The sequence below is a fragment of the Vombatus ursinus genome, unplaced genomic scaffold (assembly GCF_900497805.2).
Source record: "Vombatus ursinus unplaced genomic scaffold, bare-nosed wombat genome assembly UNPS02014859.1, whole genome shotgun sequence".
Lineage (NCBI taxonomy): Eukaryota > Metazoa > Chordata > Mammalia > Diprotodontia > Vombatidae > Vombatus > Vombatus ursinus.
Genome location: NW_020954637.1, coordinates 3,507,115 through 3,521,035, shown reverse-complemented (window position 1 = coordinate 3,521,035; position 13,921 = coordinate 3,507,115). Strand labels below are relative to the sequence as shown.

General features: G+C 51.2%; 1 protein-coding gene across 1 annotated transcript in view; it reads right to left on the bottom strand.

The window, feature by feature from the left end:
- Positions 1 to 4,827: 4,827 nt before the first annotated feature.
- WNT4 (Wnt family member 4) overlaps positions 4,828 to 13,921 on the bottom strand; it is a 48,047-nt gene continuing 38,953 nt past the window's right edge. The window contains exons 3-5 of the mRNA XM_027841338.1: positions 7,468 to 7,599; positions 7,148 to 7,290; positions 4,828 to 6,541 (exon numbers count right to left, since the gene is read on the bottom strand). Of these exons, the coding sequence (XP_027697139.1) occupies positions 6,074 to 6,541; positions 7,148 to 7,290; positions 7,468 to 7,599 (743 nt within the window). The 3' untranslated portion in view covers positions 4,828 to 6,073. The remainder of the gene's footprint in view (positions 6,542 to 7,147; positions 7,291 to 7,467; positions 7,600 to 13,921) is intronic.

Here is a 13,921-nt window from a genome sequence, read left to right as displayed (position 1 = left end):
CGTTTTGCCTTTCTTTGACCCCCAGTGTTTAGCTTGCATAGTCCCTGGTAGGTAGTAACAACCTGATAACTGCTTGTTGATCAAATTGAAATGGACTGTGGCTTAATGTAGAATTCTCCTTTTTATATACACTACTTACGATGAGCCAGTTTTGAAAGATCCTTCATCCTTTGGAGAAGAATGCTGGCCCAGTTTTACACTTTCCTAGAAGGAATGTGACCGTTCATCTTTCATCTAATCATTCATTCCACAGACCTTTGAACTGAATATTGAATACCAGCTAGACAGCGCAGTGGATAGAACACTGGACCTGGAAGACCTGAATTTAAATTTGAGCCTTGGACACTTAGTAGCTGTGTGACTCTGGGCAAGTCACTTCATTTCTAAGCCTGCCTCAATTTCCTCTTCCTTGAGATGGGGATCATAATTGTCCCTATCTCCCAGGGTTATGGTGAGAACCAAATGAGATAATATTTGTAAAGCTCTTTGCAAATTTTACTGTACTATGTAAATGCTAGTTATAATTATTTATTCAGCACTACATTGTGCTAGGCACGGGAGAGAAAAGACAATGATGAAAAATAGTCTCTTCCTTGAAGGAACTTCCATTTTGCTGTGGGGGATGGGGGTGCAGAGGATCCTGCAGAAATGTGGAGTGGGATGGAGTTCAGGGGAAGGCTCGGGACTGGAGTGTGTGAAGGGAAGCACACTCTTATGCATGAATGGAAATTGGAAACAGCCTTTTACTCCAGGAGTCAGGAGACCCGAGTTCTAGGTGTCTGCCTTGGCCTCTAGCTAGCTATGTGATTGTAGGTCCCATTAAGGAATGAGTCGTGTGCAGGGCTGGGGAGGGAATTGTCCTGCTGCCCTCCCCTTTGGTCAGACCACATCTGCGGTGTTGTGTTCAGGTCTTTGAGGAAGCACAGTAAAAATCTGGACTGGGTCCAGAGGAGGGGAACCCAAATGGTGAGGAGCTTTGAGCCTAATTCACTGGATGCCCATTTGAAGGAACTGAGGATATTTATCCTGGAGAAGAGGAGACTGGGGAGAAATGATAGCAGTGTTCAGGTTCTAGAAGGGTCATCCAATGGAGGAGGTTTATAGGTGTTGGGTCTGGCCCCCGAGGGCAGAGCCAGGAGCAGTGGAGGGAGGGGGTGGGGGGGAAGCAGCGGAGGCAGGTTTCGGTGACTTCAGGAAAGGCTTCGATCAGGAAGCTCGGCACAGCCCCGGGGGAATGGGCTGCCTGTGCAGGGGAGTCCTCCTTCCCCAGAGGTCTTCAAGCCAAGGCTGGATGACCACCTGTCAGGGGTACAGGGTAGGGCATTCCTGTGCCGTAAGGGTCGAACACGGTGGCCCTGAAGTCCTTCCCCACTAGAGAAGGGGTCTAATCCGCTGTGCTCTGCCTCCTTCTCGGGGGCCCTGCACGTGAAGCCCCCTAGAGTGGTAAGGAGCTACCATCATTCCTGCATCAAAGGAAACACCGGCTCTAGAGTCAGTCAAGAAGCATTTCTACAGCCCCCGCTATGTGCCAGACGTCAGGCTGAGCTCTGTTCAGAAATCACTTCCAGTGCTCCAGGTAAGTCATGCTGTCCCACTGCATCACCTTGCCTCCTGTGTGTCAGAACTGGAATTCGAATCCAAGTCTGGTGATTCCAAGCCCTTTGCTCTTTAATGTCACATGAATCAAGCTATAAGCCCTGATTTGGGCCAGGCACTCAGTCCACTGGTACCTCTCCGCTCTGGAGGCGGGAGAGAGAATTTCATTCTATACAACGGGGCGATTCCAGCATCCTGGACTACCTCTCTTCACTAAATGAGCAGCTCTTCCCCCCCCCCCCCCCACATTAAAGCAGGAGACAGTGCTCTGTGTACAAAGAATGACTCACTAAGGGTAGAAGTTCAGGCATTAGCAGCTGAATGAAGCTGGTTGGGGAGGGGTCCCTCAGGTTACATCAAGGTGGATTCTTTGTCACTGCTGATCAAGCCCAGGCCTGGGTTTCTGATCTACAGCCCAGCTCTGGACCCGATAGGATTCTTCAGGGTCAGGTCTGATGCCTGCTTTCTGTCCTGCCACATTCCCAGACCCCGACAAAGTCACAGCCACACACCCTAGTTAAAGAAATAACCATTTTTATAGTGAACACCACTACAATGTGAGTCCGACTGTTTCCCCCCCGAATTGTCAGGTTAGCCTGGCAATTAAGTATAAAAACAAGGTTTTGGGATCCTTAGGAGGAGGGGACGGCAGGAGGAGGGTAGCAGCATCCAGATTTTATGGTACCCCTTCCAGGAAATGGAGCATTCTCTTCCTCCCTCCCCTTTCCACAAGGCATGGGTGGGCGTTGGTGTCAGACAAACTATGCCAATTCCTTGAACACAGCAAGGAGTTCCTTGGATGGACCCAGGCCAGAGGATAGATGTATCCTGTACTTTGGCTAGGCCCTTTCACTTGGTCCCCATCCGTGCAGGAAATTGGTGGAGTGGGCACCCACCAGGCATTGAGAAGTCATTGGAAAATCTGACCGTATCTTGATTTGTGAGGACCAGTTGGCAGAAACAGAGCTGGGGAGAGAGGGTAATGACCTTGGTGTGGGACTGCAGGGCATGAACTAGCCCCACCTAGGCCACAGTTTGGGAGAAAAGCTCCCAGGCATGGGCAGGCAGGACTGGACATGGCTGCCATCTCTTCAGGATCCAAGGAAGGGTGGAGGTCAGCCCAGGTCTTCAGACAGTGTGGGTACCTCATCTCTCACCTCTGTGGAGATTGGGTTACCACCTTAGAGTGGAGGGTGGGCTGGGGCACACAATGGAAGTGGGCTGGTACATAAGGGAATCATTGACAGGGGGGAAATGAGATTGTGTGTAGGGAAGGTACGTGAGATCTGCCCTAAACCAGGTGCATTCCTGAGGTCTCCATGGACCGTGGGAAGCAGACATTCAGGGTCCCACTTCAGGTTGCTTGGGAGTGGGGTCGTAGGCACCTGAGAGGAGTCCAGGCATCATGGGGACTAGATGACCTCTCCATGGCAGGGGAGACTTTGATCCACGGAGTAGACCTTGGTGAGTTCATTGGTGTTGAGTGTGGTGCCCATCGGACAGACCCCTTTGTCTGAAGGAAGGGAGGTCCCAGACACTCCTTTCGCAGGCTCACTGCTGGCTGCATCCGACTGCTCCATAAATAAGTAATCCCCTCCCTGCCCCCGTCCCCTTCTGGGGCCGAAGGACACAATTGAGCGGAGCCAGACAGAGCTGAGGGGGCTCGGGATGTTGCAGTGACATTTACGTAGTCCATCTTTCATCCACAGCCAAGCCAGGGCCGTGCACCAAGAGCGTCTATCTGCAGCATCTCCTTCAGCTTTGGCCTCTTTCCTAGATGGACAATGAGCAGAAAACTTGGCCCAGGGCCTGAGGTTGCTGACCCTCCCTGAGCAAGCTGGGGAACGTGGGGCAGGAAACCGCAAGGCCCTGGGAAGACTCTGTCTACATGCCTCAGGCTAGAGCTGAGAACACACAGTTCAGAGCCCCTGAACTAGAATTAGAGGCATCAGGGGAAGGCACCCGGGCTGGGCGTGAGAAGGCCAGGCTTCGAACTCTTTGCTCTGTGACCTCTGGGAAATCACTTCTCTCTGGGCCTCAGTTTCCTCTTCTGTAAAATGCGGAGGGCACAAGACCTTCCTGCTCAGGCATTCTACGTTCTGAGGCCTGTCCCAGCTCTGACAATTTGTATTTAAGGTCCCCTTTGGCCTGGTGAGGGGCCGAGCTGGGGGGCCTAGAAAAAGAGATGAAGAGAGGGACCCAGGTTGGAAAGTGGTTTGGTTTTTGTTTGTTCTCTTTAAGGCGCGGTTCCCAGGGTGTCATTTATCGCAGGCAGCCCCTTCAATGGGGATGGGCTGGGGTCTGTTGTTGGGGTTCCCATTCAAGTGGATGCTCTTTGGAGAACCCCACTGCTCTTTGTAGGCAGAGGCCTGAGTGCTGGGGATATTGGGGGAAAGATGACAGTCCAGCTGAGTTGTCACATCTCAGATGTGCCCTAGTTCTCTGCAGAACGTTCCTCCCTTCGCCATTCTCCCCATATTCCCTAGTCCCAGGGCCTCTTCAGGCCTGGCTCAGATGGGATTTAGTACCAGTCCCATGGTTTTTTCCCCTTTGCCTAGAAGGGAGTCAGTCCTTTGTGAAGGATGGTCTTTGCTGACTCATTCCTTTCGTGGCTGTCCTGTCCCACCCCAAGAAAGGGACACGGAGGGGGAGAGAGGGGCCAGACAGGACACTTGGCAGAGGGACAGATGCTGACCTGCTAGAGAGGCCTGAATGCTGGCTAAGCCCCTGTGCAGCCCTCCCACCCCCCAAAGAGATAGGGGAGGCAGAGAGAACAGGGCTCGCCGTCTCCTAAGTAGGCTGTGGGCATTGGTGGCTGGGCTGCAAATATATCCCTTGGGAACAACTTTCAATCTTTCATGCAAACCTTTCTCCCTCAGCCTGGGGGTGGACGGTGCCCCAGTCTTCAGTCTGTTCTTTGGCCCCTTGTTCTCCTCTCCCCCTACGACCTCTGCTCCCTAGAGCTGGCCCAGAGGCCAGAGGTAGAACCAAAATATCCATGCCCAAGCCTTGGGGTATAATGGAAGTTTAGGACTAGAAACCAGGGCAGCTTGGTGGCAGAGTGGATAGAGTACCGAGCCTGAAGTCAGGAAGGCCTGAGTTCAAATCCGACCTCAGACACTTAATAGCTGTGTGGCTCTGCGCAAGTCACTGAATCCTGTTTGCCTCAGTTTTCTCATCATGTAAAGTGAGCTGGAGAAGGAAACGATAAACCACTCCAGTATCTCAGCCAAGGAAATCCCAAATACGCTCACGAAGAGTCTGGCATGACTGAAATGACTGAAGGTCTAGAAATCAGGAGACCTGTCCCTGGTTCTGTCCCTAACACGGACTCACTGTGTGACCTTTGGTGAGAGGCCCTTCCTGGGCCTCCCCTTCCTTGTCTTTGGAGTGGAGATAATGATACCTCCCTATGCTTCCCATCCATTGGAAAAGCATCTTGGGAAGGATCCAGGTTCTCTAAGATGTGAATTAGGATTACTGCCTGTGTGAACTTAGGAAAGTAGCTTGACCTTTCCAGGCCTCAGTTTCCTCATCTTTAAACTGAAGGTATAAGACCAGGATTCTGAGATCCCTCTCACCTCTTTTAACCTCTGGTTACGGGAAGGTTTGGAGGGAAGAGGGTGTAGGATGGGCCGGGGGCTGCTGCTGGCTCTGCCTTCAGGGCGCATACCCCTGATGTAAGCTCTTCAGGGTCTCTTCTCATCGGGGTCAGTAGGTCAGTAGTTCCACGGGGGTTGCGGGGCAGTGAAATCCTTGGACTTGGAATGGGGAGACCTGGGCTCTGGCCCCGGCTTGGTCACTTGCTGTGTGGTCTCAGACAAGCTGTTTCCTGGATTTCCGTTTCCTCCTCTGTCAACAGAGGGCATCAGACTCATTGATCCCCAGGGTGTCTTCCAACCCCGACATACTGTGATTGCGGGATGGTACCAGCTATGCGATGCTCCATCAGTTCAGCCAGGAGGCTCCTAGATCTGGGCCACTGTCCCCAGCAGGAACACTGCTACCGCTCCAGAGGCTCCTGAGACAGGAAAGAGGGTCTCTGAGCAGCTTCCAGCTCACTGCCCGTGGCTCCCCAAAGAAACCCGAAGGGTTAGGGGGCCTTCCTTCACGTCGCTCTCCTTCCCCACAGACACATCAGGGAGCATGGAAGCCTGGCCGTTGTGGTTATTTGTATGTGTTTCTCCCTGAAAGTCTGAAAAGTCTGCATCTACAATAGGCACAGAAAACACTAGCTTGAGGAGGCTTAATGGGGGGCCGGTGTCCTTCAGATCAGCTGGTGAGAGGTGGGGATCAGGGCATGCCCTGGGCCTGGGCCTCTGACCTCTGTAATAAATACTATGGAGACATTAAAAAAAATACAACCAGCATCTTTTTCTTGAGGGGGGAGTCGTGGCCTTTAAATTATGTCTCCCCTCCGTCCATCGTCTCTCTGTTCCTCGGTCTGCGTCCCTGGCGGGGCCCGGGGAGCCGGGGATCACCGGCACGTGTGTGTCTCCACCAGCCGGTGGCAGTGACGACACTTGACGAAGCAGCACCAGTGGAATTTGCAGCTGCAGCGCTCGACCACCTCGACCTCGGAGGTGTGGAAGCCGCGGCCGCAGCACAGCAGCTCGCAGCCGTCGATGGCCTTGGAGGTCTTGTTGCACTGGCGGCCCCAGGTGCCCAGAACGCCACTGCGGGCGTCGTGCTCGCAGAAGTCCGGGCTCGGCTCCAGGTACACCAGGTCCTCGTCCGTGTGCGGCTTGAATTGGGAGTTCCTGGGCACGAGGGCCTTGGAGGAGCCCACTCGCCGCTGCTCCACTTCCGTGGCCCCGTCAAACTTCTCCTTGAGGACGTGGCCCACCTTGCGGAAGGGGGGCATGGCCTTCCAGCAGGTCTTCACCTCGCAGGAGCCCGACACGCCGTGGCATTTGCATTCCACCCGCATGTGGTTCAGAATGGCCTAGGGGTGGAGAGGAAAGCATGGGTCATCCGGGTGCCGATGGGAGAGAGAGGCGGGGGAGCTAGGGGTCCGAGGGGAGGTGAAGACAAGGCGGCGTGCAGATGTGAGCAGAGAACAGAGACGTCTCTCATTATCGGATTTACAGCTGGCCATTTTCAGCTAGTCCAGCCCTCTTATTTTACAGATAAAGAAACTGAGGCCTAGAGGTATTGGGGGGTGGTATTTGAGGAATGGGAATATGTCTGTGGGGAGGAGGACATGGTGGGGAATATCTTCTGAATGAGAGTTTGGGGGATGCCTGGGTGGAGGGAAATGTAGACGGGATGTCTGAGGGTCCAAGGGAAGGAGGGGAGGGGTACATCTAGGGCCCAGACTGGCGCAGCTGGCTTGGGAAGGTGATGAAAGAGAAAGTTGGGGCAGGCAAAGATGAATGAGGGATATAGTGGGAGTGTGTGGAGAGTCAGAAAGGAGCGACGATCGGATATTGTGGGCCACTCCGACAGGTCAGGGATGGCACCAGTCTAGGTCCCCAGAGGAACAGGAGCATCCGTCCTCTGCCTGGAGCCTCAGAGCATGGGGAGGGGGCAGGGACTGGGGAGCACTTACCTTTCTTCCAGCCTCATTGTTGTGCAAGTTCATGAGAGCCCGGCTGGAGGAAGCCCCTTTGCTTCTCTCTCGGACATCCACAAAGGACTGGGAGAAGGCCACTCCGTAGGCAATGTTGTCTGAACAGCCTGACCATTGGAAGCCTAAAGTGGGCGGAGTGGGCAAGGGTGAGGCTTTGCCTTGGGGGGGGTCCCTTTGTGCTCACTTCCCCAAGAAGGCCATTCCAGGAAGGACCCTCCTGGTGGTTTGCTGGCTGATAGAACCCCTCCCCTACCCCCCCCAACCCCAGGTTTTCCTTCCCCCTGCCCCCTGGCACTCACCCTCCGGGCTGACCCCATGCACGGTCCGGTCACAGCCACACTTGTCCAGCTCCCCGCTGCTGCAGGCCCGAGTCACAGCGAAGGCTACCCCTGCAGAGGAGATGGCGTAGACGAAGGCTGCTTCTCGGGTCCCTGTTAGGGCATAAAAGGGGAAGGTGGGTCCGTCCCTTTCTCCCTATGTAACCTCCCTCCCCACTTTGTTCAGGGTCTCCCAGAGCCCACTATGCTGATATCACCTAGGGAAGGAAGGTCAGGAGGGAAACAGGACTGGATCTATATGTAGGAAGGACTGGTGGTCACCTCCACAGTGACATGAGGGATCCCAAAAGCCACCTACTTAAAAATATCCCCCTTCTACCAGCCTACTACAATGCCTAAAAGTTCTGATGTGGCTACTTATTTGGGTTAAGGCACTGTCTCCAGAGGGTCCCTTGTTACAAGACACTTGGCTCCCTGAGAGAGGTTACTATAGTAATAACTCATATTTCTATAGTGCTTTTCAACTGTAAAAGCACTTTCCACAAAATACCAGTGTAAATATTATACCCATTTTACAGGTGAGACAGGTTGAGAGATATTAAGCAGTTTGTCCAAACTTACAGTTACTAAGTGTGGGGACCAGGATTCCAAGGTTAGGTCTGCTGGCCTAACCTTTATACTACACTGCCTCTCTTGGGGCACATTATATGATATAAGACCATCAGTCTTCAAACACACTGGAAAACTAGTTAAGAGTTTTTGCCACAGCATTGTGAGACCTTGGGCAAGTCTCCCCTAAGACCCCTGCATCTCGATTTCCTGTTTTGTAAAATGAGAGTCTTGGATAAAAGTGTCTTTCAAGTTCCCTGTCAGTTCTAGCATCGTCTGAATCAGATTGGTTCATTTTGATAACAAAAGATACTTCTAGCTCACATTTACGTAGCATTTGAAAATTTACAATGCCCACCGGACAGGTAGGGTGGTGAATAGAGCACTGGGCTTGGAACTGGGAAGACTCGTCTTCCTGAGTTCAAATCCAGCCTCAGACACTTACTAGCTGTGTGACCCTGGCCAAGTCACTTAACCCTGTTTGCCTCAGTTTTCTCATCGGCTAAATGAGCTAGAGAAGAAAATGGCAATTTTACTCCAGTGTCTGTGCCAAGAAAATCCCAAATGGGGTCATGAAGAGTCAGACACGACTGGACTACAATAGCCGCCAGACAGGTAGTGAAAGGATTATAATCTCCATTTAACTGATTAGAACACCTACGCTCAATTAGTTGAAGAGACTTGCCCAGAGTCAACCAGCCAGTGAAAGAATGCCAAGGCCAGGCTTCTAACCCAGAGCTCTTCCCACTCAACTTTAGCCCTCTTTCTATTAATGGGTCTTCAGTTTCATTGGTGGTGGAGAGGGAAGGGCAAAGAGGAAGGTGTCTGAGTCAGTCCTTAGGGGAGTGGACCTGGTCATGGGCTGAGGTAGAAGGCAGTTTGCCTCTTGCTTCCTGACTTGGGTGCTGGCTGGCCTCCCTTTTCTTTTCTTTCCCCATTCCTCTCCCGCTTCGTTCCTCCCTTTGGGACAGTGACCGAAAGTCTTCCTATTGCCCTGTCTGCCCCACTGTATGCCTCCTGAAAGGTCCCCAAGCTCCTCCTCCCATCCTAGGTATCTCCTGACTTTCTGTGTCCTGGGGGAGAAAGGTATTTGCTTTTTTGACCCAGGGCCCATGGAAAGAGATACGAAAAGGCTGCTTTTACAGAATCTAAGAATTTTGGAGTTGGAAAGGATCCAGTGGCCATCTTGTCTAATTCAAGGCCCTTCATAACACACCGGTCAAGTGGTTGCTCAGCCTTGGCTGGAAGCCCTGCCGTGACAGGGAGCAGACCATCTCCCAAGGCGGCCCACTTCACTGCGGGACAGCTCTCCTTGTGAGAAAGTTTTTCCTGATATTGAGCCAAAATTGGCCCCTTTTAGTTCGGATCTTCCCCCCTTCCCTTTGGCCCTTGGCCCCTGCCCCAGGCTTTCTCCATGTCAACACCCTCAGTTCCCCTAACCAGGCCTCATACAGTGTGGTCTCAGGGGCCTTTCCCCATCCTGGTTTCCCACCTCTGGACACTCTCCTCCACTTGTCGGTGCCCTCCCTAAAATGTGATGCCCAGAAGTACTTGGGAGGTGTTGGCGAGGGGACAGGGACAAAGTGGAGGGGTGTCTAGTGCAGACAGTGGGTTCCTTGAGTCTCTGCTGTTATTGTTGTGGAAAAGCTGGAGAAATGTGGGCTAGAGAAGAACCCAGATGGATTCCAGATTGGCCAGATTCCCACATCCGAAGAATTAATGTCATGAATTCAGCTTGGGAGGAGGTCTGCAGTGGAGTGCCCCAGGAATCTGTGATTCACCTTGTGCTTTTTGCTTGGTTGTTTGTCTTTAACGTTTTTATCAATGACCTAGCTAAAGACATAGATGGCTCCTTCCTTTTCAAACCTGTCAGTGACTCAAAGGTGGGAGGGAGAGATAACACTCTGGATGAGAGAGTCAGGATTCAAAAAGATCTTAACCTAGAACATTAAAGTGAAGCTAATATAGTCTTGTCTGCGTCTTGGGTAGTCTGTCCCTTGCTTGGGCAGTCTGATGAAACCTATGGGTGAAGCCCTTCTCAGAATCATGCTTTTAAATGCATATAATCAAGTACAGAGGATTATAAAGGAAACCAAAGGTTAGTTAAGATAAAAATGTCATTTTTTCCCCATCTAAGTTCTTAGACTCCCTGAAATTTATCAAGTTTAGAACCCTAAGATGATAAGAAAAAAGGATAAATATAACTTCTTACTCTAGGGTTAAAAAAATTAGGCTTCACAATGGGAAGAGCCCATGATTAGACAGAAGCTTGTCTGAAAAAGATCTGGGGGCTTTAGTGGACCACTTCAAAGTGAACTGATAATGTGATATGGTAGCCCTGCAAGCTAATCCATTCCTGAGCTTGTCAGAGTTCCTCTGGAGTATTGTGTTCAGCTCTGGGTTCCACGTTTTAAAATAAGTTTTATGACTGACTTTTGCTTTTATATCCTACCTAGCCTTATCTATCTTCATCTTCACCCCCACAAATGAACCTTCTCTTGTAACAAAGAAAAAGCTAAGCAAAACCAGTGGATGCCATGACCTTGTCTGATAGCATGTGCAACTCTCTGTATCCATAGACCTCCCCACCTCAGCACCAACGGGGAGGGGTGAGCACCTCATTTTAGGAAGAAAGGACATTGAAGACACATGACACTAGCTGTGTGACCCTGGGCAAGTCACTTAACACCAACTGCCTAGCCAAAAAAGAAATTATTAGCAGTTTTAACTAAAAATAAATAATATTTTTTTAAAAAAGGAAAGAAAAAAAAGAAAGGACATTGAAAAACTGGAGAACATTTAGAAAGTGACAAGGTTGGTGAATGATCCCAAGTTTATACCATGCAAACTTGGATGGTTATTTGTTGAGTTAGTTGTAAAGGGCCAGGTTAGGTATGTAGTAGAGGGATCCCCCCACCCCGGGTGTGGATTGGATTAGATTATTACTAAAGTCCTTTCCAACTCTGAAGTTCCATGATTCTGTGAACTTACCCTTCTCTCCCCTTCCACTCCCTTGCTCACAACACTTAGGTAGGTTGGTCCTTGGGTGATAGGCACCTATTTCATCACTGGTCCAGACTCAAAGCCTTCCCACCTTTACGAGACCTGATAGAGCTTACCCCCATAGGTGTTGAGAGCCCAGGAACATCTCCATATCTCGATAAGGCAAGGGAGGATTTTAGGGAAAGATAATTATTCTACAGAGAGATTAACTGATTTACCCAGAATTGTAGAATTTCAGAGTTGGAAGGGATTTTAGAAACCATTATAGTTCAACCTATATAGGTGGCCAGGAAAAAGGGAAATAGGACACAGTGGCTGGGCTAACCCATCCCTCCCATGCTACTTACCACAGGCGAGTTTTATTTCTGTGACCTTATGACTTATAGACCATCTGAGCTGGAGTGATGTTAAGACAAGGAGTATTCGAACCAGAAGAACAAAAAAATGCCTATTGCTGCAAGCTGGGCTCCGTGAGGGCTAGAACCTATGTGGTTTCTGTTTGTATGTTGAAGGGGATGTGTTTGTAAGTTCTGTGACTTCCCTTAACCTCGAGTGGACCTGTAACTGGGTGTGTCTCTGTCCTACCAGGAACCACGTCCCTGAGGACTCTCTTACTGTGGGTATCAGTGACAGGAGGGTTTCTTTCTTGAGTGAATGTGTGTATTATATCTGCACTGAAAAAATAACAAACAAACAAACACCAGGCCGGGCATTAAGAGAACTAAATTTTAATCCTACCACTCCCTAGCTGGGCAAGTCCTCTGTGCCTCAGTTTCTTTATCTTGTAAAAAGAGGACAATACTACTTGCATCACCTACCTCACAGTTATTTTGAGGAAAGCACAATGTAATCTTTTAAAGTTATAGAAATTACTTGATTTATCTATGTATATATGCACACTGTGGGGCTCTGGCGTGGTGTGTGTGACCTTATCCTTTTCTTGGGCCGTGTGTAGGGCTCTGTGTGGTGGTGACTGTCCTTCTGTCTCTCACTGGGGGTGTCTGTGTGTGTGGGGGCGGCTGGGGGCAGCCCATTGGCCTGGTGGTTGGCAATTATCTCCTGGGACACCCGGCCCTGCTTTCCCAGCTGTCCCGGAGGGTAGTCGCCGTGGTCAGGAGGGAACAGTAGGTTCTTCTGTGCCCTCCTTTGTGGATAGGCCGACCTGCTGGCCAGAGGGAGGGAGGGTCAGGGCCCTGGGGGCAGGACGCAGCTTCCATTCCAGCCTGCTTGGAGACAAGGATGCTTCCCACCTTGAAGCTCAGGCTCCAGGATCCTTCCCCCCACCCCACTGGACAACCTCTCTCCCTTCCCTTATCCTGGACACTCTGGGGGTCAGGGCCTGGGACAGGGTGGGGAGCCCCGGCTCTGGACTGGCAGTGGGAGCCGCTTTGGGGGCTGGGAGCCTGCGGGCTCCAGCCATCATGGGGACTGAATTCTCTCCAAGTTAATCGAGGCTAATAGCAGGATCGTGTTGGTTGGTTTGTGCTGTGGCTGCCGTAAAAGAGACGACTTCAATTTCTGGTATTTCTGGCATTTCCAGGCCTGAACCAGCACAAATCTTGTGCCCCAAAGATGGGGAAAGAAAAGTTAAGTTGGGAGATGGGGTTGAGTAGAAGGCAAAGGGAGGTGATAGGGGAAGGGCGAGTAGGCCCCCACCTGGCATAGGCCCGGCTCAGCGGAATCCCGCAATGCTTAGAGGTCAGGGAATGGTGGAGTACAAAGCTCAGAAAGCATTTATCCCAATCATTTTGCTGAGGAGGACAGTGAGCCTCAGAGATGTTAAGTGATTCTCCCAAAGTCACATAGCTAGTAAGTAACCGAGCCAGGATTTGAGCTGGCTAAAATCTGCCTGGTTCCAAATCCAGTTTCTCCCAGTACCTCTGAAATCTGTCTCCCTTCCCCTGCTGCCCACACTCTCCTTCCTTCTGGTTTGATCTTCTCCTTTCTTTCTTACATTTCCCTCTTTCTTCCCTCCCCCCTCCCTTCATTCATACTGGCCAACTGGGGTTGAGCTGCCGGGTCTCTGTTTTAGTGGTGGTGGGGGCTGCCAGGAAACATCCTCCCCAGGCTTGACCACCCTCCTAGGCTGATGCCCATTGTAAAGGGCAGGGCCGGAGTCGGATGCCAGAGAGAGGACTGGAGACTTGTCCGAGCTGCCTGTTCTGCTGGCCAGCCCACAGACTCAGCTCTCTGCCCTCCAGGACAACAGTTGCCTCCTTCCTGCTCCTGTGTCTTACAGGGGCCGAGGAACACTACTCCCCTACCTGTCTGCCTGCACATACACAAGTACAACACACACACACACAGAGCCCAAACTCCATGAGTAGTTACTATGGTTCCACAGCCTCCTTGCTCTGAATGAAGAAATAAATAAGGAGAAGGCAGTTCCCGAGGTAAGGGCCTGGCAGTGAGAGCTGTTATTTACACACTGGGACCAGGAGCCTGCAGTGGCAGGACAAACATTTCCAGGGTAGGAGCTTTCACTACTTCTTAAGCTTGAGGTCAGGAAGTACTTCCTGGTATCTATCCTAAATCTCTCACACTCTGCTTTAAACCCACTTCCTTTGGTTTATTTCTTCATGGGAAGGCAAGGAGAAAGGAGCACATGGGAGGGGGATGTGGGTGTGGGATCAGCCCCCAGTTCAGCAGAAGCTCCGGTAGTTATTGAGTCATCTGGGTGATCTGGGCAAATCCCTGACACTTCCCCCCGTTCTGTGTCTTACTCTCTTTCCTTCTTAGTAAAATGAAGGGATTGGATTAGATTATTTATGACCTCTGACATCCTGTGTCCTAAGGGCCCTCCCAACTCTGACACTCTGTGTTCTAAGGGCCCTCCCAGCTCTGACATCCTGTGTTCTAAGGG